The sequence below is a fragment of the Rattus rattus genome, chromosome 4 (genome assembly GCF_011064425.1).
Source record: "Rattus rattus isolate New Zealand chromosome 4, Rrattus_CSIRO_v1, whole genome shotgun sequence".
NCBI classification, from domain to species: Eukaryota; Metazoa; Chordata; class Mammalia; order Rodentia; family Muridae; genus Rattus; species Rattus rattus.
In genome coordinates this window covers 56476119-56500671 of record NC_046157.1, presented here as the reverse complement: position 1 = coordinate 56500671, position 24553 = coordinate 56476119, and the positions used below count along the sequence as shown (strand labels likewise).

Sequence of the window (24553 nt, the reverse complement as noted above, 5' to 3'; positions counted from 1 at the left end):
TCTAATCCTCTAGCTGTTACAATCTCTCTACCTCCTCTTCCATTGCATTCTGGGAGTATAAGAACAAATGTGTATAGATTGTTGTTAGGAGTTACGATGGTTTAGTAAACTAGAGGTTATAGATCCAATACCCTTAACATCACTAGTACTGAGTTTCATAGATTTCCTGTAGCAGACATGATTTCCCTCCTGTTGAGTAGGTCTTAAGTCCAATTTAAGAGATCTATTAAATTACTGCTAAAGTATGTGTGTCACTAATACACCCTTAAGGTTATCAAATTTGCATATTTTTCAATCCGGTTCATCTTTAGTGTTAACTTTAAGAGTTCTCTTGTACATTTTGCCTAGCAGGTCTTTATCAGGACACGTCTTTGAAAATCTTCCAATCTGTGTCATAGTGTTTCGAATATTATGATCAAATGACTTTGCAAAGGCAAAAGCTACTTCAAAAAAAATCCTTTGATGTTATAACTGAACTTCAACAAGCGTGCACACACACACACACACACACACACACACACACACACACACCAAAAACCAAAACCAAAACACCCTGGGCTAGAGTGATGGCTCAGTGGTTAAGAGCACTGACTGCTCTTCCAGGGGACCTGAGTTCAACTCCCAGCAACCACATGGTGGCTCACAACCATCTGTAATGGGATCTGATGCCCTCTTCTGGTGTGTCTGAAGACAGCTACGGTGTACTCACATAAATAAAATCAATCCATCTTTTTTTTAAGCCCTAATTTAAATCTCATATGATTTCAGTACTAAACTTAAGCAGAGTTAACTGGAGTGCCTACAGTTCCCTTATATTAAGAGAGGAAATTTTGTTAGGGTTGGGGCCACTCCTTCATATCATAAATGGAGCTGACTGCAACTTGTGATTTCTTTTAAAATACAAGCCAGGCTAAGGTAGGACAAGAACTATTTCTTATCAGAAAACAGAGCAGGTTTATGTCATGCTTAAATAGCCTTGGACCAAAGCCTTCCTTGGATTAGAAATAAACCTTACTGTAGCTTGCTGTTGAGCGCTGATGCCTCTGAGAAAACTTAATTCTAACTACAAAGAGAAGGTGCAAGCAGTAACCATAGTTAATGGATGACTGGTACATGATTTTAATACCATATCACCAAAAACCATGACCAGTGATAGAACCAAATACTCTTACCATAATCGATTTTAAACCTCTTGGAAACATAGTGTGACCACAACGAAACAGAAAACGCAGGAATCAACCGTGTTGGTGGCGCTCTGTACTCATGGAACCCATTTCTAGTTAAAACTAAAAGGAATTCGTTACAGGATAGCCAAGCTTTGAGGACAGCCAGCTTCGAGGGGTTCAAAGATCAGCTTTGGGGTGAGCTTCCCAGAGTACCTCTTAAAACTACACTGCACAACTGAGCTTCTGGCCCATTCATGGTCAGAAAACTGTGGAGTCAAGAAGCTACTACTACTACATGGAATTGATAGTTCCATGCCAGACCATCCAAGTCACCCCTTTTACAGCCACAGAATGCAGGAACTATGCCTTGTCCACACACCCGAGGAGCTGACGATTTCACATGGCACTTGCAGGAAAACCAACTCTGCTTGCCAGCAAAATAGCAGAGTCAACACAAGTCCACCTGTACCCCAGGGTTCTGCTCATGTGGTCCCACCTGTACCCCAGGGTTCTGCTCATGTGGTCCCACCTGTATCCCAGGGTTCTGCTCATGTGGCTGTAAGGGACCTCTGAGACCTAAGTCACCTCTACAACCAGAGCCTTGGTGGAATACAAAGTAAGTTTTAAGGTTTCCAGTCTCAGTAATTTCAGGAGGCACAATAAGGGGAAAATCAACACACCAAACGAGGTAAAAGTGTCACACCCTCAGGGAGAAGAGAGAAGCAAGGATGGGACTGTCAAAGGAAAGCTTAGACAAGGCTTCAGAACTCCAAATGTGGACCCTGTGGACACAAATAGGCATTGGAGAAAGTCCCAAAACAACCAGAGCAGTCGCCAGAGTGACTGAGCCCATGAGCATCACATCTGTCAGAAGCCTGACCCCCAGCTCTCCAGCCTAGAAGCACTGAGCCAGGGGACCATGCTGAAAGAATAGGAAACTATACTCTGAAAAGCCTGAAAAGCTTTCAAGACTCCTTCAGAAATCTTCAAAAAGAGCTGTGCAGGGTTGTAGCTCAGTACTACAGCACTTACCTAGCATGCACAAGGCCCTGAGTCCGATCCCCAGCACCAAGTAAGTAGGGTATGGTGGGATAAACCTACAATCCCAACGTCCAGCAGGCAAAGGCAGAAGAAGCAAAAGTTCAAGGTCATCCTAAGCAACATAGCAAGCTTGGGGTCTGTCTGGGCTACGTGAGACCCTCTCTCAGAAATAATAAAAATAGGGGTGGAAATGTAATTTGGGGGTAAAATGTGTACATATCATGTCTGAAGACCTAGGTTCAATACCCAGGATCAAAAACATTAAAAAACAAAAAACCAAGGACAGCCAGTCATGGTGGCACATGCCTTTAATCACAGCACTCGGAGGCAAAAGGCAGAAGCAGGGGGCTCTCTGTGTGTTAGCTAGACCGGCCAAGGCTACAGAGTGACACCCTGTCATCCCTCCCCTGCAGAAAAGGACAAGTAAGGACGAAAGAAAGTACAAGCACAAAGGAAGAAATTCCCTAAACAGACAGATGAACCCAAGCTTAACCTCAATCAGCAGTCCAACCAAATCGATCTAAGACAAATGTCTAATATTAGATCAACTCATATACCTGCCACCAAGAGATGTTAGGAGTATAAACAAGTATGGTTAGTTTGGAGAGAGATGCGGAAGTATCCAGAAAAAAACTGAAATGTATGTGCACTAACAGATCTCACGCCAGGAACTGTGTACCACGGTGGAAGAAAATTAAGGAAGTTATTCTCAAGAATTGCAACAGACAAAGCTGGAGAAAAGTCAACATTCATACATATAAAAAAATAGGTCTTCCAAGGAAAAATTGAGAGAGAACAGCCATTTCATTTTATCTCTTGTTTTCAGAGACATTTTAAGGATGTATGTGAAAATAACAGTAACAAATTCTTGTAGCACATGGCACTTTAAAAAAGAGATCTCTGTATTATTTTTAGATGTTTGTGCATATGTGTGCATGTATGCTGCCATGCCCTTGGAGGTCAGAGGACTGTAAGATAGGTTTTCTCCTTCCACTATGTGAGTTTCAGGGACCTGATTGTGTGCTCAGGCTTGGCAGCACCTGCCTTTTACCTGCAGAGCCTTCCTTTTTTTTTAATTGGATTTTTTTTATCTACATTTCAAATGTTATCCCCTTTCCCGGTTTCCCGTCCATAAACTCCCTATCCTTCCCTCCTTCCCCCTTCTTCTATGACCATGTTCCCCCACCCATCCACCCATCCCTTCCCACCTCCCCGCCCTGACATTCCCCTGCACTGGAGGATCCAGCCTTGGCAGGACCAAGAGCTTCTCCTCCCATTGGTGCCCAACAAGGTCATCCTGCAGAGCCTTCTGGCCACCTTCAATTCTGTATTTGTGGATGCTAGCAGAGGACAAAAGATTTCACTCCCAGGAACTGGAGTCGCCATGTCTGGGAACCGCCTACTGCGGGTACCGGGAACCAAATTCTGGTCCTCTGAGAGTTGATACTCTTAATTGCAGAACCATCTTTCCAGCCACCAACATTTTATAAAGATTGTGATTTTATGTATGTTATGAATGTATGTTACTTTTGCCTGTATGTATGTATGTATGTATGTATGTATGTATGTATGTATGTATCTATGTATCTATGTATGTATGTGTGTTCAGTGACATTTAGGCAGAAAGAGCAATGATCCCCTGAGCTTATAGGGAGTTGTGAGCCACCAAACAAAGGTGCAGGGAACCAAACTTCTGTCTTCTGCAAGTGCAGAACAAGGTCTCACTGAGTGCTTCTCCAGTCCTCCAAACTACAGCCTCTTTGCTTTGCTTTGTTGTTCTTCCAGGCTGAAGTTCTCTGTGTAGCCCTGGCTGTTCTGGAACTCTCTTTGTAGAACAGGCCTGCCTCTGCCTCCTGAGTGCTGAGATGAAAGGCGTGCACCATTACTACCCAGCCCAAACTGTAATTTTTTAATTTTAATTTTTTTATTTTTATATTTATTAATTTGAGTATTTCTTATTTACATTTCGATTGTTATTCCCCTTCCCGGTTTCCTAGCCAACATCACCCTAACCCCTCCCCATCCCCTTCCATATGGGTGTTCCCCCCCCATCCTCCCCCCATTACCGCCCTCCCCACAACAATCACGTTTACTGGGGGTTCAGTCTTGGCAGGACCAAGGGCTTCCCCTTCCACTGGTGCTCTTACTAGGCTATTCATTGCTGCCTATGAGGTTGGAGCCCAGGGTCAGTCCATGTATAGTCTTTGGGTAGTGGTTTAGTCCCTGGAAGCTCTGGTTGCTTGGCATTGTTGCTCATATGGGGTCTCGAGCCCCTTCAAGCTCTTCCAGTCCTTTCTCTGATTCCTTCAACGGGGGGCCCGTTCTCAGTTCAGTGGTTTGCTGCTAGCACTCGCCTATGTATTTGCTGTATTCTGGCTGTGTCTCTCAGGAGAGATCTACATCCGGTTCCTGTCGGTCTGCACTTCTTTGCTTCATCCATCTTATCTAGTTTGGTGGCTGTATATGTATGGGCCACATGTGGGGCAGGCTCTGAATGGGTGTTCCTTCTGTCTCTGTTTTAATCTTTTGCCTCTCTATTCCCTGCCAAGGGTATTCTTGTTCCCCTTTTAAAGAAGGAGGAAGCATTAGCATTTTGATCATCCGTCTTGAGTTTCATGTGTTCTGTGCATCTAGGGTAATTCAAGCATTTGGGCTAATAGCCACTTATCAATGAGTGCATACCATGTGTGCCAAACTGTAATTTTAATGAATGAAAATGACCAAAATAAATTTTATACATGCATAAAATTGCCAAATACAAAATAAAACTTAAAGGTCATAATCTAAGCTGGGCATGGTGGCACATGCCTTTAGTATCAGCACTCTGTGGAGGTTCACTGTTAGTTCCTGGCCCACCCAGTCTACATAGTGAGTTTCAAGACAGCCAGGGCTACATAGTGAGACTGTTGTGTGACAAAATCAAGCAAATAAAAGTAGTCATAACCTTACAGATGGATATTTACAACTCAGCTGTTTTTTTAAAAAAAAAAAAAACTGTAAATTTTAGTAAACACTGTATTTGTAAGTCCTTGCAAGTTAAAAAAAAAAATGGAATAAACTTTCCAAATGTCATTAGAATAAAAAAGCAGTCACCCTAGTACAAAATAACCGAGGATGCTCAATAGTAGGGGTAGCCGAAAAGATTAAACACAAAATGTTCATTAGTTGAAAACGGATGCTAGGGGGAGGAGAGATGTCTCAGGGGTTAAGAACACTGACTGCTCTTCCAAAGGTCCTGAGTTCAATTCCCAGCAACCACACGGTGGCTCACAACCATCTGTAATGGAATCTGATGCCCTTTTCTGGGCGTGTCTGAAGACAGCTAGAGTATACTTATATAGATAAAATAAAAAAAGAAAATGGATGTGAGTTTTGCTTAAAAGTTCCAGATAGGCCCACAAGCATTTCACTCCAAACTCCACCCAGTGTCAGACAAAAGCGCATGCGCGGCAAGCCTGACGCGTGCGTACTCAAGGCCGGCCCGTAAGACGCGGAAGGGGAAGATGGCGGCGCCGAGTGTCCCCACGCCATTGTACGGGCACGTGGGTCGTGGGGCCTTCAGCGACGTGTATGAGCCAGCGGAGGACACGTTCCTGTTACTGGACGCGCTCGAGGCGGCAGCAGCAGAGCTAGCAGGGTGCGAGGAGGGTGCGCGCCTCAGCGGTAGAGAGCGGGGTGTCCTAGAGGCGGAAGCCGGAACTTGCCGCCCTCCTCCGGAAGTGATGGGTCGGTCCACTTTCTGGTGATTGACAGCAGAGCAGGGTAAAGGAGGAGTTCCCCGCGGGCGGGGGTGAGAGCATCGCTCTGGTCTCCCTCCGGGTTCGTGATCACCCTGCCCTGTTAATCCGAAGAATGTAAACCGGCCTCTGAGGAGCAGCCGGAGTTTATCGACCAGAAACAGGCTGCTCCAAAACTTTGCTACTTTTCAACTTTAATTTTTTTAGTGAATATATAAAATTCGCGTAGGGTTATTTGACCGCCCTAGTCCATGATTAACATCCTCTGGCAACAGAAGGGCACAAATGGTAAAGTAGTGAACTATAAAACCCACCCAACCTGTTGAAGGAACAGCCTTTAGCCGTCTGAGCTCTTAAAGTGTTATTGCAACTGAGAAACTGGATTTTTTTAAAAATTGAACTGTTAGAAATTTAGTTTGCATGTTAGTTAGAACCATTAGGAAAGATTTAAATAGTCACATACAGCCTCCAGTAGGATTTTCACTAGCCTGATTTGTTGAAGTATTGGCCATAACTTTTATTGACAAAAATAGTAAATGCCTACATGTTAACTTTTCAGAGAAAAGAATTTGAGTTGAGAGCAGGCAAGACGGCTCAGCTGGTAAAAGCAATTGCTCTCAAGCCTGCAGACCTGAGTTTTAGCCTCAGAAACTACTACAGGTTGTACTTGGAAGTTCACTTACAATGCTGAAGACCGTTCTGCCCCTCCAACACACAAAGGAAGCCTAATAAAACATTTTGCCGAAAGAATTTTGGGTCATTTTAAGGTCAAGATTCCAATTGGGTTTCTCCAGAACGAAATAGCTATGATGTTTATTTACACTGTCACATTTTTTTTCCACCTATAAAATGCTCTTAACCCCAGTGTTTCTTCATAGATGGTGGAACATTTACTGAAATACCTTGTGGCGTACAGGATTGTAACTTGAGTGCTCAGAATAGCTCAGAAAGATTTACAACCACAAACTGCATCTCAGGGTATGCTGTAAATAGAGCTGACCTTGTTACAAAGCCTGGGAATTCTAATTATTTATGAGACTGTAATGGTTAGTTCCAAAAAGAAGACACCTGGTAAGATTCGCAAACTTTACTGTGACCCACTAGTGGCTTGCGGGTCACATTATGTGGGTCACATAGGCATGTGGCTGATTCTGAAGGTAAAAATATTGTAACTCCCTTTTTTTAAAGGTAAAACTACTATAACTCCTTCTTGAATGGTTGTTTGAAAAGTTAAGTGCCAGAAAAACCTTGTGTCATCAGCCCAATGAGTCGTGGAAATTAAGTAGTGCTTTTGATGCATGGACAGTGATCCTGGAGATAAATTTATTGGAAAATCATATAAAAATTTTTAAGTTTAGAAAGCTAAGATTATAGGCCTTCTAAGATCAGACACTGAAGTATTTGCCCAATATAGTATTCCAGTCGAGAAAGGTCTTTGTTCTTCACGTATCTAAGTAGTTGGAAGGCTTTTACCAAACCCTAGGATATGCTGCTGGGTTTATTCAAGTACTTCAATGTAAGTACTTTACACACCTAAACTATTATTAGCAGGTTTGGGCTAAGTAACAATAAACACCAAGTGGTTGCCAGAAATGTTAAATTTCCTCATATTCCCACGTATTTTCCAGAGAATGGTGGTGCTGTAGAAATATATCATACAGCATGGGAGTTATCTTCCAGGAAGAATATCTTCATAGGAAGGAACTAAATAATTGTCTTTTTCCTTGTTAGAGTGGAACTATGCCTGGAAGTAGGAGCAGGATCTGGGGTGGTGTCTGCATTCCTGGCCTCCATGATCGGTCCTCAGGCCTTGTACATGTGAGTATGTGACATTCATCCACCCCTCCTGGGTCCCTAGGACCACAGCAGCTCAAGTCAAATGTTTTAAATAGGCAATATGTCTCTGATAGTGTTCCGGTAAGGACTCGGGTTACAAATTATGCCTGCCCCCAGGTATAGTCTCCTGTTCCCTCCTTCATGCCACAGGATTTTAGAAGCACACAACTTTATGTTATCTGTACTTTGAATCGTTCTCAGGTAAACCATTTGACTGTTAAAATAGGTGCAAAGTTGAATGTCCTTGCAGAAAACTTGGAAAATACAAAAGTCAGGGGGGAAATACTTATCAGAAGATGTCGCCACACACAGAACAGATTTGTTTCTTTCAGCTCGCTATCTCCTGTGTGTCTTGTGTAGCAGTTTCCTGTCATTGACCTCCCTCAGTTCTTATTTGCTGGCTGCTTAAGCCATACTGAAACAAACCCCCTACAGATGAGGGGAAACAGGTTTACAAACCCCTTCAGATGAGGGGAAACAGGTTTTCTAGCAGTGTTTGTCATCACAGTAACAAGCTTCTGTTCTTTCTTTGCCATTAGGAAAACATTCTCCTTCGTTTTCCTACACCATGTTAGAATTAGCGAATCTGCTCAGCAGGAGTGTGCTACTGCACTGTCTGCTTCTGTATGCTCTCCTGACCTCTTTTCTCCTCCGGTGTTTATAGGTGCACCGATATCAACCCCGAGGCAGCTGCATGTACCTTGGAAACAGCGCGCTGTAACAGAGTCCACCTTCAGCCAGTAATTACAGATTTGGTGAGCTTTAATCCTCGTTCAGTAGCAATTGATTTCAATTAATTTTGTCAGTCGATTGGTTTCAGTGGAAATAAACTCCAGAAATTAACTTCTGTTTTGTTTGTATGGGACAAAGCATCATGTAGCCCAGGCTAGCCTCAAACTTAGTATACAGCCACACATGACCTTGAACTCTCATTTTTGTTTGTTTTTATTTTTAATTAATTTTTTTCTTTTATTTTTAAGATTATAATATAATTTCATAATATCCCTCTTCCCTTTCCTTCGTCCAGATTCTCCCTTGCTTGCTCTCTTTCAAATTCATGGCCTCTTTTCTTCATTAATTGTTGTTTCATGTATGTATATGTAATATATGTAGATATATGTAGATATTACATATACATACATGTGTATGTATATTCATAACCAAAATGTGCTCAGTCTGTATAATGTATGCTTTCAAACCTGACCATTTGATACTAGGTAAATGGAGTTATAGGTTGACCACATGTAACTCTGTATCCAGTTCCTTCTGGCTTAAACCTAAAACCATTGTGCACAGCTAGCACAGGAACTCAGATGACATCACACATTTTTTTCTCAGCTCTGAGTTTCCCTCCTGCAGTTGGACACCCTCATGTAAAAAGACGTGTGCATCTCTGTGTCTTTATTAGCAACTCCCCATGGAAAGAAGTGTCCCCCGCAGTATTCTTAGGATTAGAACCACGTGGGTCTTGTGTCCTAGGCAGGCATTTGAAGAGTGACTTTGACCTGGGTCATAGTCCTTCAACCCTACAGCTACCTACCGAAGCTTGAGTTGAGTGTGAGAGGAGATACAATATCCCTGTCTTAGTTGCTTTTCTATTGCTATGAAGTGGAGGGCTTGAGGGGAGAAAAAAGGAGGGAGAGACAGAAAGTGGGGGCGGGGCAGGACACAACTAGACCTGGCCTGGGTTTTTGAAACCTCAAAGTCTAAAAGACCCACCTTTTCCAAGGCCATGAGTATGTGGTGCCAGTCCCATTCACACCACCACAGTCCCATCAAAAGCCAAGGAGATGTAAGCAGAGACAGGGGAACGAACACAAGTCCTGGGGACAAGCGAAATGATTGACAGCTTTAGACTGGCTGCAGGATATTCATTTCTTTATTGAGATGGTTCTCACTGTATCCCGGTCTCTCTTTGAACTTTCCATGTAGTTGTAGATGATGTCAGTTCTAGCTTCTCCCGTCTCTACCTCTTTAGAAGAGCCCACACCCCCACTCCATTGTTTTATTGTTTTATGAAAGGTGTGTGTGTGTGTGTATGTGTCTACATCACATTTTTCCAGGGCCCACCAAGGTCAGAAGAGGGTATTGGATCCCCTGGGACTGGAGTTACAGATGGGTGTTAGCCACGGTATTGGAACTAAGAATTGAACCTTGGTCCTCTGCAAGAGCAGCCAGTGCTCTGAATTGCTGAGCCATCTCTCCGGCCCTTCATTATTTTAAGAAATTCAGATTAGACCTTGTGAGTTTCAGTTGTTACAATAGTTTAAGGGTATTAGTAGGACTCGAGTGGTGTTAGATTTGCAGGATACTTTGAGTTACAACAGTGACATGTTATTCATAAACAGAAATCCTAATAGCATGCAGCAGGTGGACCCTAAAAACAATGCTCTCTGTGGAGTGGTGGTGAGGGGAATATAAAAGTCTCAGAAAGTCTAGGGTAGCTTTGAACTCTCTTTTGGTTAAGGATGACTTTGAACTACTGATCCTGCCTTTACCTCCCAGGTTCTGGGGTTCCTGACATGCACCCTCACACCCAGCTTTCTGTGCTTGTAGACCAGTATTGTTCTTGCCCTGATAAAGGCAGGCAGCTTCCCTAGAAGTTCACATTTACAAAGGGTTTTGCATCTTAGGATTAAGCCCAAGAGACAAATTCTTTTCACAGTGCTAAGAACTAGGGTACTCTCAGGCCACTCACATGCATGTTGATGCATGGTGATGCATGACGATGCATGGTGATACATGTGATGTAGAACCGCCTGCTTCCTAGTAGTCTGTAAAGAATATGACATCTATTTTTGGTGGAACAGTAAAACCAGATAGAACAAACCCAAACTGTTTGAAATAGATATGGAAGCTGAAGTGTCTTTGAAAACTCCAGTGTTAATAAAACGATGTCTAGGATTATAGCCTGGCTCTCCTGTCCAGCTCCAGAAGCTACACAGTAGCTCAGGGATGGGACTGGAGGTTCTGCATGCTAGAGTTAACTCCTCAGTAGTTAAAGGTGGCGCTGAACTAAACTTTGACCTGGCAAAGCAAGAAACAAGAGGCAGGCTTAGCAGATTTACAGCCTTTTTACCTTCAAAATACAGGGATTCTTACAGCTGTCATAGAATTCAAACCCATTCCATAGCTGAGATTACATGTTTAAAAAGCAGCAACCAGCTGGGGTAGGCTGGTCACTCCTATAACCCAGTACTCAAGAGTGTAAGATGGGTTTACGGCTACCCTGGGCTGCATAGTGTGGCTTCCTTCTCAAAGTCAGAAAGGTACAGTTGTCATCGTCCTTCATTTTTAGCTGTACAGTCTTTTAAAGTACATATTACGTGTTCCATTCCACCATTAAAACATACCAAACACGTTTTACCCTTTACAAACTCGCTGGCCTCAGCTTCTCTGAGCTGCGTGGTACTAAGGCCTGTTCAGGTGTCCGCTCTGTGAAGGTGACAGCCCTCCTCCGTCTTCTCTCCATTGTCCTGTGTCTCCGTCACCTATTGGCAGAGAGTCTGTTCTCCCTGTTGCTGTGCTTCATGCAAGAAAAGCAGACATTCCAACCCGCATTTAACATAAGGGCCTGCACAGTGTCCCATTGGGAATAAAGGTCCTGTGTTTTGCTGCATGAATACATCGAACATTACCGGGGCCTCTTTCGTGTGTTTCTCAACTGTCAGAGATGTTAAGGCAGGGGACTGACTAGGCCTGACTAAGATGCCTGTAGCGGTAAACTTAAAAGGCGCATCACCATCCCGTGCCAGTGCCAGCACCGCAGGGCCACACGGCATCTGCGGGCATTTTCATCTCAGTCAGCAAAGCATCTCATTCTCCATCCCGCTCTGCCTCTGGCCACTCTCTGAGCTCGGCAGCAGCCGCCCTCTTGTAACTCTCTTGCTGCGGACTCTGCTCACGTTCCCAGCATTCGTCCCCTGTGGTTACAGTCACAACTTCCAATAACCCATTAAAATCAAAACTCAATAAGCTTTTAATTTAGCAATCAGATTTATATCTTAAATTCTCATTCCACAAAACATCCACACAATAAACTCACAACCAGTTGATAATGATATAAACTGCCCACCTAGATAAGACAAATTGTTCTATAAAACTCCATCCCTTATGAAATACTCATAACTACCTGTGGCCCCTTAAGGCCAGACAGATCTGGGTCATCTTCTCCTCCATCTTGGTTCTTCTTTCTTCTTTCTCCTCTCCCTCCCTTCCAAACTCTCTGCCCGCCTTTCTTTTTCACTGCCCAGCCACAGGCCTTGCCTTCTCTTGTGCCCACCCTCGTCTGCACATAGACAGCAATCCACAGATGTCTTTACTGGACGGTCAGTCCTCGGTTACTTTTTATTTAACTCTGTGGATGTTAGGGTGCCTGTTTTAATATTTCGTCCCTTTCCTTTTTGCAAAATTCAGCTCACAGTTATTACTGGATAGCTGGATAGGATAAAGTACTAGGAATTATGAAGCAAAATTTTCTCTAGTTTTCTTATCCAGCATTTCTGGAAAATTGTATTTCAGAGTTCTTTTAGGAAACTTAATTTCTTTATGGAATTGAAAACACTTTCAAAACTCGCACTCCCATGCACTCGTGCATGTGTGAAGACACACACTCACACACATTCACACACATGTTCATACACACATACACACACACACACACACATTCACACATACACACATTTACACACATGTTCATACACACATTCACACACACACATTCACACACATGTTCATTCACACATACACACATTCACACACATGTTCATACACACATTCACACACATGTTCATACACACATATTCACACACACATTCACACACACACACAAATACCATTTCCTAGTTGTGTTGTTCAGGTTAGCAGACATAGCTGTATAGCTCTTCACAGATCTACAGGGAATATATTCTACACAATCAGAACTCGCTTGTTCTCACATCACCTTCTAAAGCTGAACCCAGAGTGGAGATGTGTCTGCTGCTGAGTAGAAGCCACAATCAACATGTTCGCTCTCAACCTTAGACAGTGTTCATATAAACTGCATCTGCATGAAGAAAATTGAAACACTTGCGTCTGTAAGCCCTTCCCCTCGTGATAACACGAGAGAGTAACTATAAAGACTTCCTCATTACTGAAATCAGGACCCATCTTAAACTGCAGTGTTGCTGTCCTCAGGTCCAAGGCTTGCTGCCCAGATTGAAGGGGAAAGTAGACCTGCTGGTGTTCAACCCCCCTTACGTCGTGACTCCGCCTGAAGAGGTGAGACCCACAGCAGAACTTCGGCTTTCTTTCCAGCCGCTCGATGAGACGGAGTGAGCTTTCGGTCACTGCCTCCAGCAGTACTCTGACTGTTCAGAGGTTGTCAGTCACCCGTGCTGTGAGTGCTGCAGAAGGGAAGTAGTGCGCAGGTGCAAAGTGTGACAGAACTACTCAGAGCTCTCACCCAGACCAGGCCAGGCGGTTAAACAGATCCATCACCCGAAATAACAGATCTGTAAAGCACGTTTTAAAAATACTTGTAGTCACCTAAAAGTATTCACCAATAATTTACTTCTCAAAGTCTCAGGGGTTTCATCCCTTTAAGTGATCAGAAGTGTGGGACCAGTTCTGATCTTCCATAGGGGAACAATAGAAATACATTATTTAAGACTCTCCATGATGAGGAGTAAGCCATATCAGCACGCCCCCAGAGGGTGAAGGAACACAGTTTAGTAACAGCTGAGCACTAGCTTCTCTTTGATTGTGCCTGCTGTATGCTTTGGAGATTATTCTCTGGCAAAGCTGATAAATACTTTGTTCACCTCCACTCCAAGATGAAGGCGGCCGTCTCTTCTGATTGCCCTCGCTGTTGTGCTGAGGTTATAACTGAGGAGCCAAAATAAGTCACAGCACCGTGGTGTCTGGTACTCTGTTCACAGCTCCTGTACTAAAACATCACAGGGTGGGTCACTAATACCTGTATCTCTCACAGGCTGGAGACGGAGGACACATCTCAGAGCGTGTGGCTCTGGCAAAGGCCTTTCTGCTGTGTTAGGACAGAGACATCACACACTGAGAGTGAGGGTGCTTGTCCTGAACCTAATCCCCGGGATCCATACTGTAGAGGTCCTCTGAGCACATGTACACCCACACAATACACAAAATAAGTCAATGAATTTTTAAGAAGGTTTCAGTCCGATCATTCCAGTCCTTAAGGTCTAATTTTAGAAACCATTCAGTAGCTGGCTGTGGTGGTGAGGGTCTTTAATCCCCCAGCACTCAAGAGTAAAGGCAGGCAGATCTGAGCTCCAGGCCAGCCAGGGCTAGACAGGGAGAGCCTACCTCCAAACAAACACAAACCCTTCAGTACTAGGACAAAAGCTGAAATGGATGAAAGTTTATGTTTTCCTATGGATAATGACCGTGCGAGCCTGTGCGCAGCAGGAGGGATTAATTCATGGTCTTGGTTTCAGTTCACACTGAGAAAGCCAGTGAGTAAAGAAACAGCTCTGAGAACATGGTGGCCCACTTGGGGTCTCCATGTATTTCCAGTTGCAGCACTAAGCTCCAGAGCCTTACATCTGCAGGGATACACTGGAGGACCAAGTGTAGGCGGTGCAGGGGATCCGGGGTCTGAATTCCCAGAGCTGAATGATTGGAGAGGATGAAGACACAGCACAGGTCCAGCAGGATGGTTAGGATGGCATCTAGAAGACATATAAGAATGTCACGTTCAGAAACACGGTCAAGTGCTGTGGGTAGTACCTGTGGTCTCTAAGGAACCGAGATGGACCCATTAGATGGCCCAGGAGCAAGCAAACAAGAAGACGGCCACTAACACGTACCTGACTCCTCCTGAAATGCAACCCTCTCTTCTTTGGCCTCAGGGTTGGGCTCATGCCAGGCATTGCTGAAGTCATCTCAGTCATCAGCAGATAAATGGGGCTCAATAGCCTGGAGTCTGATCGCAGGAAGCCCTATACATTGTGCAGCAGAGAGGCCTGATAGGGACTGACCCAAAGCTCACACCTGCTGAAAGAGCCAAACAAGGCCCTGCGAAAGGATGGAGTAACGCATAGAGCCAAACAGGAGCAGCTCACCCAGAATTAAAGCAGAGGGGGTCAAGAAAGGGAGTCCCCAGAATGCTGACATAAGCGTGGAATTAATGACTAGTGTGATTGTGGAGATACTGAGTGGATAATAGGTCTGGGAATAATCCGAATTAGATTCAAAGAAAAATAGACAACAAATGTCAAACATCAGCTAAATAAGATATACTTCTTCAGTAAGGTCCTGGACCAACATAAGGAATGAATTTGAGCTACTGCAGAAGAAGTGAACCTTCCTTGAGATGTTGATTGACAGGGCTGGGGAGATGGGTGATGGATGAGATGCTTGTGAAAGTGAGGACCGAAGGTGGTATCCTCTGAACCCATGTAAAAGTCACGCAACAGCACATGCCTGTGACCCCAACAGACCTGAGGCATGATAGGAAGCCCACATGACAGCTAGCCTGGTATATACAGTAGTGGACAGGAGAGGCCCCCACCTCTGACAAGGTGCAAGGCAAGGATTGTGTCTGACCTTCACGTGCCCCGCCCCCCGACACACACACATACATACATGCACATACTACCATGGGCACACTCACAAAATAAAGGCAAGGAAGAAAGTTGAACAACCCTGAAACATGATTGAAAACAAAGTTGCTGAAGATAGGGGAGAGGCAGACCTGAGGAAACCCGCCCTTGTAAGTAGGTATATGTACTTTTTTGTTCTGAAATTACAGAATTTGATTGTAAAGGAATTACTTTAAATCAGGAAACATATGACATATTGACTAAACATTAAAAAACAAAGTCAAACATACGTAAAAGCCACAGCAAAAATCGGAAAACAGTTGTGTCCGCATTGAACCTAATTTTCATTGATTTCTTCAGAATATTCTGGTGGTACCAAATGAACCAGGGCCCCACAGATGAGCTCTGACACTCAGTTGCATCCTGTCCCTTGAGTGTTTGACTCAGGGTCTCACCACGTAGCTCAGGTTGGCCTTGAAATCACAATCAGTCTTCTCCAGCCTTTAGTACAGAGATCGTGGGTGCGCCCAGCCGCCCAGAATGCTGTTTTATTTGCTGGGTAATTATATGCCCTCTCATAGCATAAGGACGTCAGGACTTTGGCAGAATGATCTTCAGAAGCCAAGGTACATTCGTTTGAAAATGTGTACTTGTTTGGTGATGTTTTATGCCGTTAAGAGGGTACTCTCATTGAAGCCTGAATCCAATGTCTCTGTGATTGCTGACAGGTTGGAAGCCACGGAATAGAAGCAGCTTGGGCTGGTGGCAGAAACGGCCGGGAAGTCATGGACAGGTTCTTCCCACTGGCCTCACAACTTCTCTCCCCAAGAGGGCTGTTCTACTTAGTTACCATAAAAGAAAACAATCCAGGTAATTGAGGAAAAAAGAGCTTCTTGATATTCACTTGCTGACGACAAACGTTGGGAGACTAACTTAGAAAGTAGGCTGGGCTGTAGAGCAAGTTAATCGCTGACATGTTGAGAGAGGAGAAACACTTCTAAGAGGTAAAATGTGTATGTTTTAAGACCCGTCGTCTTTGTGGGACGAGCAGTTTCACTCGTTCATAAACTAACATTCAGATACAATCGCTGACACCTAACACTTGCCCCTCAGCATGGGTTCCATCTCATGCAACAGGTCTTAAATTCCAGCAATAATGATGATATAATAATAATAATAATAATAATAATAATAATAATAATAATAATAATAATAATAGAAGAAGAAGAAGAAGAAAGAGAAGGTGGTCACTGCAGTAATGTCTACAACTTGCAGGCCGGCCACTGTTGGAGGTCCCAGGGTTCATAGCTGGATAGTGGTGATTGCTTCCCCACCCTCAACCCTGCTGTACAGGAGCCTAAGGACAGAAGAAAGCCTTGTAACCGTAGTTACAGATGGTTGTGCGTTAACACGCGGGTGCTGGGACATGAACCCAGCTCCTTTCCAAGAGCCATGAGTGCTCTTGACCACTGACTCATCTCTTGGGCCTCTGGTTTTATTTTCAAAAGAAGAGAACTCATTTATACTCTGGGCACTGTCAGGATTCAGTTTGTCCAGATTTCCATTGACCTTCCCCATAAAGCATATATGGGAGAGATTGGCACCAACCAGCTAAAACATGATCGCTTGTTATGGTAACAAGGTTAAATAATGATTCTGTGTAGTTGGAAGTGGGCTACACTACAAACTAGGCACTTAAGTCTGTCAGAATCCTCAGACCGTCTTAAAGCTGTGTCCCACCTCTCCTAGGTTCAAGCTTGAGTTAACAAACACGTGCCTGCTATACGCTGTTTAATCAGAGGAATTTAATGCATTTATCATCCTACTAAATTGCTCAGTGATCATGCATATCACCATATGTTTAATTGAATTCTACTTTTATTTGTCATTTTAGAGGAAATCTTTAAAATAATGAAGACAAGAGGACTACAAGGAACCACGGCACTTCGCAGGCAAGCAGGCCAAGAAACCCTGTCAGTCCTCAGGTTCAGCAAGTCCTGAAAGCCACTGAAGTAAATAAACTAGCTACCGGCAGCTGAACACTCAGTAGGTTTGAGACTGATGCCATTCCCTGGCCAAGAAGTTTTACCAAAATTTGTCATTTAAAGAAAAAGTGGATCCAAGTGGTGGTGGCATAGGCATTCAGGAGACAGAGGCAGGGGGTCTCTAAGTTCAAGGCCTGGTCTACAGAGTGAATTCCAGAGAAACCAAAACCAAACAACGAACTGGAAGGAAAAGAAAAAGGAAAGAAAAAAAGCCAGGGCTGGATAGACACATGGCTCAGAGGCTGAGCCACTGACCACTAATACAGAGGATTGGGGCTCTGTTCTCAGCACCCACAAGGTAGTTCACAAGGGCTCCTGCCCTGTTCTGACCTCTAAGGATACCAGGCACATACCTGGCATACATACATAGTGCAGGCAAAATACCCATACACAAAAACCAAATAAACCTAAGAAAAAGGTCATTTTGTTTTCAGTTTTTCTGTACATGTGCAAGTAAATGTGTATATTTATAACCATATTTTATATATTTATATCTGAAGGCATGTTTGATTTCACCTTAGCTATAATAGCAAAGCAATATTAGTACCCTAAATGTCCACCAGAAAGGACGCCGGGTAAAATCTACCCATTCCACTGAACATAGCCGTGAAACAAGTTACTGTGTGAGTCCCGAAAGGGGCTTTTTGGTGACGAGTTACAACTGAGTAACAGCGAAGACGCTGCAGCTGAGCTCCTTCCCACATGTGCTGTCTTGAAAAGCCAGCCAAAGCAGGGTACTGAGGTGCGTATACAACAGAGTTTGGGGAGATAAACTGCAGGAATAAAAGAACTTCACTCTTCGTGGCAGCATCTCTCTTACACAGTGGTGATGTTAGAATGCCAGTGGCTTTTCATGATCAATGTGACAGAAGCTCTTATCTGAATGACACATCACTCGCTGATTGCTACCAGGGCTTCATCAGGAAGGTCTTTTTTTCTCCAGTTATTCCTGAAGGCCCACCAGAGGCTACTGAGTCATCCAAAGAGTCAGCCTCCCATGGAGGTAACCTTAGATGCTAATTTGCAAGGATTTTGACCACCTTCCCTCTCTTTTAGGGTGGCTGTTAGTGCACTGCCTATGTCCCAATGAATAACCCTGTATGCCTGAACTCAGAGTTAAATGTGTGTGTGTGTGTGTGTGTGTGTGTGTGTGTGTGTGTGTGTGTGAATATATGCTGCATATGGGTCAGTACCTCAAGAGTACAAGAAAAGGTGTCAGATGCTCTACAGGTGGTTGTGAGCCACCCAACACAAGTGTTGGAAACCAAATTCAGGTTTCTCAGAACAGTAAGTGCTTTTAACCAATGAGCTATCTCTCCGGCTCTGTATAATTTCAAAAATAAGGCATGAAGTTGCACTCTACCACTGAGCTAAATCCCCAACCCTGAGACTTTTTTCTTAATTATTCATTTGAAGTGGGAAGAGCCATCTTTAGTGTGGATCTTTGAGATGGGAAGATCCACCTCTAGTGTGGACCATACCTTCTGCTGGCTGCATATATATATATATATATATATATATATACACACACATGAGTACGTACACATACATATTCATACACACACACACACACACACACGAATGAATGAATGACATGGAAGAAGGAAGCTTTTTGTTTGCTCTTACTGGGAAGTCCATTTCTTCACTGGCATTAGAGCCTACTTTGGGGTTCTGATTTATACTGAAGATCATCTGAGACACCCCAGCTCTGTGGACCGAACAAATATTGGGCCTTCTGTTAGTAGACAGCCATTGTTGGATTGATGGATCACAGCCTGTAAGCCATTCTAACATACACATTCATTCTCTAAGCTCTGTTCCTCCAGAGAATCCAGACTAGTACCAACGTTAAGACAATTTCGTGAAGTTAAGTCACATACCATGTTGAAGATAAGCTATATACTTGACTAGATAATAAAGCACTATGTGGCCATAATTTTAAAATAAGCACAAATTATGGACATGTTTTTAAAATAAGGACCGGCAACAATGAAATTCTCTCAGTAGTTAGGACAGTGTCAATCATAACAAGATGTCAGGAGACGTACTGCAGTCAGATCACAGCTCCAACTAGAAACTGGAAAATCCCATTAAGACCAAGCATGAGTAACAAAGTATAAACCACAATCTTCTCACTGTACTGCTAGACGTGCTACCGTAGCAAAATTAGGGAGCAATCTGACCTACATAGCAAACAGTCTACAGATCATGTTACCTGAAATTCCACTGTAGCTCATGCCTCCAGAACGCCTACCACATTTGCTGAGGAAGAATGTATTTGGCAGCATTTGCCCAAAATGGCGATTAGGAAGATTGGTAGGTATGAGGACTGGTGGGTGTGGTGAGCGGGACGAGTAGGTATGATGTTGAATAGTAGTTAGGTGGAGAAGTTGTAGAAGTTGACACAAGTGGGATAGCACCTTCAAATTTCTCTAAAGAAAAACCTGCTACACATTATTTATGGAGACAGAGAGCAGGAAGTATAAGTCGTCGAGTAGGGAAGAATGCACAGAACTCACTGCAGTAAGCTGGCTCCAGAGAAGGAAGAATGGGCCAGAGAATACATAAGAGTAACATTTTATTTCTTTAAAAATCAGAAGCAAATATGGCAAAATAGTATGGGAAGAGTACAAGTAGCACACTGCTATTTTACTATTTTCTGTATGTTTGAATTTTTCATAATTTAATAATGGTATAATAAAGTAATAATTATTCACACCATAAAATCTATCAAGTGTTAATGTTATTTAAGCCACAGAAATCCATATACATATATTAAGTGAGAAAAATAAATTAAAGATAGATTTTAGAAATCGCTATTTAGTTTCCGATTTCAAGTAAATTTGTAACGGGGCTTTGACTCTGGCAATTTTAAGTTCCTTTCACACTAACGTTTTCAGGGCTGGTATCCCGTCCATGAGTTGCCAAAGCTAAATGAATCAAACCTGAACGTGGCCTTCTGAGTCTCAGCCTTGCTTCTGGGAAGCTTTCTTTAGCATTACCCCAGGAGTGACTGACGACTACCCACACAACCCCAGAATGTATTCCCAGTCCTGAGCTACCAATGCCCACACACTGCAACAGCCAAGGCTCTACTACCCTGTCTTCTCTTCTACCTGGGCTTTGGGTCAAAAGTCAAGAACCAATACTGGAAAGGTTATAAACAAGATTTTATTGTAAAATCACTTTAAAAGGAAAAGAGTGATTTCCACAGAGTCATCACGCAATCCTTGTGACCAATGTGTCAGAGGCAGACATAGAAAGGTAAGAGTGTTGTAAGGAAAGGGTAAGAGGTAGTAGTCTTGCTATCTACACTACGATCCGTCTCTGAACCTCAAGACTGTAAGATAATAACTACTATACAGAAAAGTAAAACAGGAGACAGACAAACCGACACTGCACTTGTAACCACGCGGAGTTCTCACTCTGGACTGTACTCCTGACCAGTTTCACACTGTATCAATAACACTCATTGTGACTAGTTGATGGTAAGCAGTAATTTTATTTGACACGAGTTGCACCCTTCTAATTGAACATTTGAAACACAGATGATGAACTGACTCTTGAGGTATCCTAACTACTAGATGTGCGATGGAAGACTGTGATCCAAGCTTCCACACTTTATACTGTGAATACAGTTTTAAAGGCAAGGGTACTGTAACCAAAGGCAGATTTTCACGTGTTTACACACTTCAATCCATTAAGACATAATTCCACCAGGTTTGGTGGTGAGCTTTAACCCCAGCACTTGGGAAGCAGAGACAGGCAAATCTCTTGAGTTCCAGGCTAGTCTGGTCTACGGGATGAGTTCCAGCCCAGCCCAGAGCTACATTGTGAAATCCTATCTCAAAACAAAAACAAAACAATTAATTTTACTTAGAACTATATCCTTCATTCCTGATAGTTTTAAGTAATTAGCTCCCCCAATTCCTGATTTGGTGTTAACTATGGCTAATGAGGATAGCAAACTCTGCTTACAAATTTACAGTCTCCTACAAGATTTTTAAATATTGTTTCTCCACACATGATTATACTTTAGTAACAATTTTCCTTTCTTGATAGACTGCTACCATTTTACTTCACAAACTAATCAAACAACTGCTTCCTTTAGATTCCCACTCTTTGTAGTCTCACTGAGTAACAGATTCAACCAACACATTTACAGTTCAAATCTCATTAACATGGAAATGATTCTTTCACAAGCAAAAGATTAGTGTCAAGGATGTAAGTGATGAATTTCACAATTCTCGACAAAGCCCCTTAGAGTTCACTTAGTCCCTTCGTCATGTGAGATCTCGGAGGATGCTTCAAACAGCTCTGGATGAGGATGGAAATAGCTCAGCCTCACTGTGTCATTCAAACTATGAAAATCAGAGTAATTTTTAATTATCGTTTGTCATTAACGAAACATCACTTAACGAACAAGCCGTAGTTTTACTGCAGATGTAAATCGGCTCAATTCATTTGCCTTACACCTGGACTGTTCTACAGCACAGACCAACACATTGGGTGCTTTGACACGTTATAATATAGTTTATGCTTTCACAAATTTCAATTCTATAATTTAGAATATTTTTGAGAAGAGATATTTATTTTCAATTTTAAATATACAAAGAGATTAAGCCATTAATATAAATATTTTCTCTCAAATATGTAATATTCTTTTGTAAAAGAAAAGTTTCCAAAGATTTACAAAGCAATCTACAGAGAGGTGAGCCTGACTTGAGGGTCACACTGACAGTGATGGCATTTCTGTCATGCTCATTGGCTTCACGCCAGTACTTCAAGATGGAGCCAAATCCATTCCCTCTGGCTTGACCTTCTGCAGGGACAACTTCCAATGAAAACACCTCAGAAAAAGGTCTCACGACAGAGCGGACAAGTGGACTTGTTGCTAGATGTAAACCATTTGTACTGAAAAAGAAAAGGTGTTAATGTTAAACAAATTTTTAAAGCTTTCTTCTCACATATACACATAGAAGGTAATCTATAGTCACAAAAAAAAAAAAAAAAAAAAGAACAAACTAAGAATTTTGCTTCGTATCTCCAAAATTAACACAAATCAAATGTTCTTTCTGGAGGCTACCCTGTGATAAGAACTGTATACTTAGGCTCATGCATAAAACTAAGGTGGAAGGAAGACATATGAAGAAATGAGCTCCCTCGTGTCCCTGGTGCTGGACGACCCAAGTCAAGTCCTGTAGCCTCCCACCCTGGACAGGATCTCAGAAGACCGCCAATCACTGAGTGCTGAGAGCCATATATCAGAGTAGCCGTTCCTTAAAGTGCTTTGACCACCATCTCCGTCAATCACTAATATCTTTTATAGATTTTGAAAATCCACTTCTTAGTGTCTCCCATAAACACACTGTCTTACGCTGTGTGTGTTGGCGTGACAGGAATGCGCAGTGACTGGGTCGTGGGTTAGAAGAACAATTTTGTCAGGTTGGTTCTCTCCTCCCATTAAGCACCCTTTCCCTTACCTGCTGAGATCACCTTACTGGTCCGACACACAAGCTTTGAAACACATATCACACATAACACATACACACCACAAAGAATGTTAAGCGATTTCTCTGCCTTACCAAGCAAGCTGAGTGGAACTTTTTCTTGCATGTTCTACAGGCTTTTTTGGGAAGAGAATAGTTGAAACCATGAATAACTGAGAAGCAGATCATACAATCTTCGACACCCTCAAAGCGTTTGTCTACGTTATTCTTCCACAATGCTAAGCCTTCCATGATACTTCCATTCTGCGAGCAAAGAGGAAAGAGTCACCACACACTAAAGGTCTCCAGATGGTTTTTTATTCAATACCACATGTTTTAGGCTGAATTTTAATTATGAAAGAAGAGATTCTGGCTGATCATACTATCTCCTAACTTTCTTAAATGTTATTTTAAATTATCTCTGAATTTTAGAAACAAAAAATTTTTATCACTAAAGACAGTTTTTATAAGAAATCCTAGAGGTTAAAGGTTTAAGCGAGATTCAGGCAGGGAGGGGCACAGAGAAGTAGAAGAGAAGTAGAAGTTTATAAATGAGTTAACCAAAGCTAGGGGAATATGAAACCCATATTCCCCTTACAGAAACCCATACCTTATAAGCTAACTTAAATTTATTTTTTATTTATTTAGGTTTTCATTAATCTGAGAATTTTACATAATTCATTTTGATCATATCTACCAATTCCTCCCTGGTCTCCACTCAGATCTGCCCCTACCCACCTACCTACCCCAACCAAACTTTGCATCTTCTTTACAAAAAAGAGAAAAAAGGAATTTAATGCAATCCTATCTATGCATGAATGGTTGGTTAGGAAGGTCCCAGAGGCCCCCAAACAACAGAGACTGTTACAATTATCCCTGGATGCCTATCAGAACTAGGTAAGAAGACTAGTGTAGAACTGGGTGTAGAATACAGAGAAACCAAGCTGGAACTGACCTGAACACTTGCTCCCTGCCTTTCAGTGCCAGTAAGTGCTCTAAGGTCACTAAGGAAGAAACTGCCTTACCCAACACTGGACTCTACCAGGCAAGATGTGCCCACTTGTGCAGTGGTGGCACGAGTGCTGCAAGGGTGGCCACAGCTTTCTCCCTGGATGTGTGTCCTGCTTCATAAGAGGGGATTCAAACCTGCTACTGTAAACCTGGTCAAAAGCCCATGGCCCTATTACTTTTATTTTGCTAAATGACAAGCATGTTTTTAACTTGTAAACATTTATGTTTCAAATCCTCAGATAAGTGATGTCCTTTCTCATGTGGATGGCAACAGAGAATCTCAGAGCTGGTCAAATGCCGAGAGAATAAGTGACTCGTGACTGAGGCATCCGAACCAACCACTCAAAGCTTAGGAGCCATCTTGGAAGAGGGGGCAGAAAGAAGGCAAGCACCAGAGAACATGGCTGTCTTCTGCACACAACATGGCTTGTGCACTTAGGAACTCACTGCACACAGGAGGTCAGTCCACAGCACAGCAGGCCTGGAGAACAGGACCTAGTGCACAGTGGGATGATGACAAGAACAGATGAAGGCTGAAGGGAGACCGCTGAGAGCGAGTCTGGGATGGAAGCTGAGAGTGGGCAATGCTCAAGATACAGAGTTTATGTGAAGAGACTGGGAATAGAGGATAGAGAAACAGCTTTACTGCCTTCTGAACCAATGCATTAA

The 24553-nt window shown here is 42.9% G+C and overlaps 2 protein-coding genes across 2 annotated transcripts in view; one reads left to right on the top strand and one right to left on the bottom strand.

The window, feature by feature from the left end:
- Positions 1–5679: 5679 nt before the first annotated feature.
- N6amt1 (N-6 adenine-specific DNA methyltransferase 1) lies at positions 5680–17576 on the top strand. The gene is made up of 6 exons (XM_032900486.1): positions 5680–5844; positions 7676–7762; positions 8445–8535; positions 12956–13039; positions 16068–16209; positions 17234–17576. The coding sequence occupies exons 1-6, from the start codon at positions 5711–5713 to the stop codon at positions 17338–17340; spliced, it is 645 nt and encodes a 214-aa protein (XP_032756377.1). The 5' UTR covers positions 5680–5710; the 3' UTR covers positions 17341–17576.
- A 2960-nt stretch (positions 17577–20536) lies between these two features.
- The window catches only part of Ltn1 (listerin E3 ubiquitin protein ligase 1), a 54443-nt gene continuing 50426 nt past the window's right edge, over positions 20537–24553 (bottom strand). Inside the window, exons 29-30 of the mRNA XM_032900483.1 lie at positions 22970–23137; positions 20537–22298 (exon numbers count right to left, since the gene is read on the bottom strand). Coding sequence (XP_032756374.1) covers positions 22236–22298; positions 22970–23137 — 231 coding nt within the window. The 3' untranslated portion in view covers positions 20537–22235. The remainder of the gene's footprint in view (positions 22299–22969; positions 23138–24553) is intronic.

Coding starts and splice junctions, on each gene's coding strand:
- N6amt1 (XM_032900486.1), top strand. CDS start 5,711: ATGGCGGCGCCGAGTGTCCCCACGCCATTGTACGGGCACGTGGGTCGT. Junction 7,763..8,444: donor GGTCCTCAGGCCTTGTACAT/GTGAGTATGTGA, acceptor CGGTGTTTATAG/GTGCACCGATATCAACCCCG. Junction 16,210..17,233: donor CATAAAAGAAAACAATCCAG/GTAATTGAGGAA, acceptor TTGTCATTTTAG/AGGAAATCTTTAAAATAATG.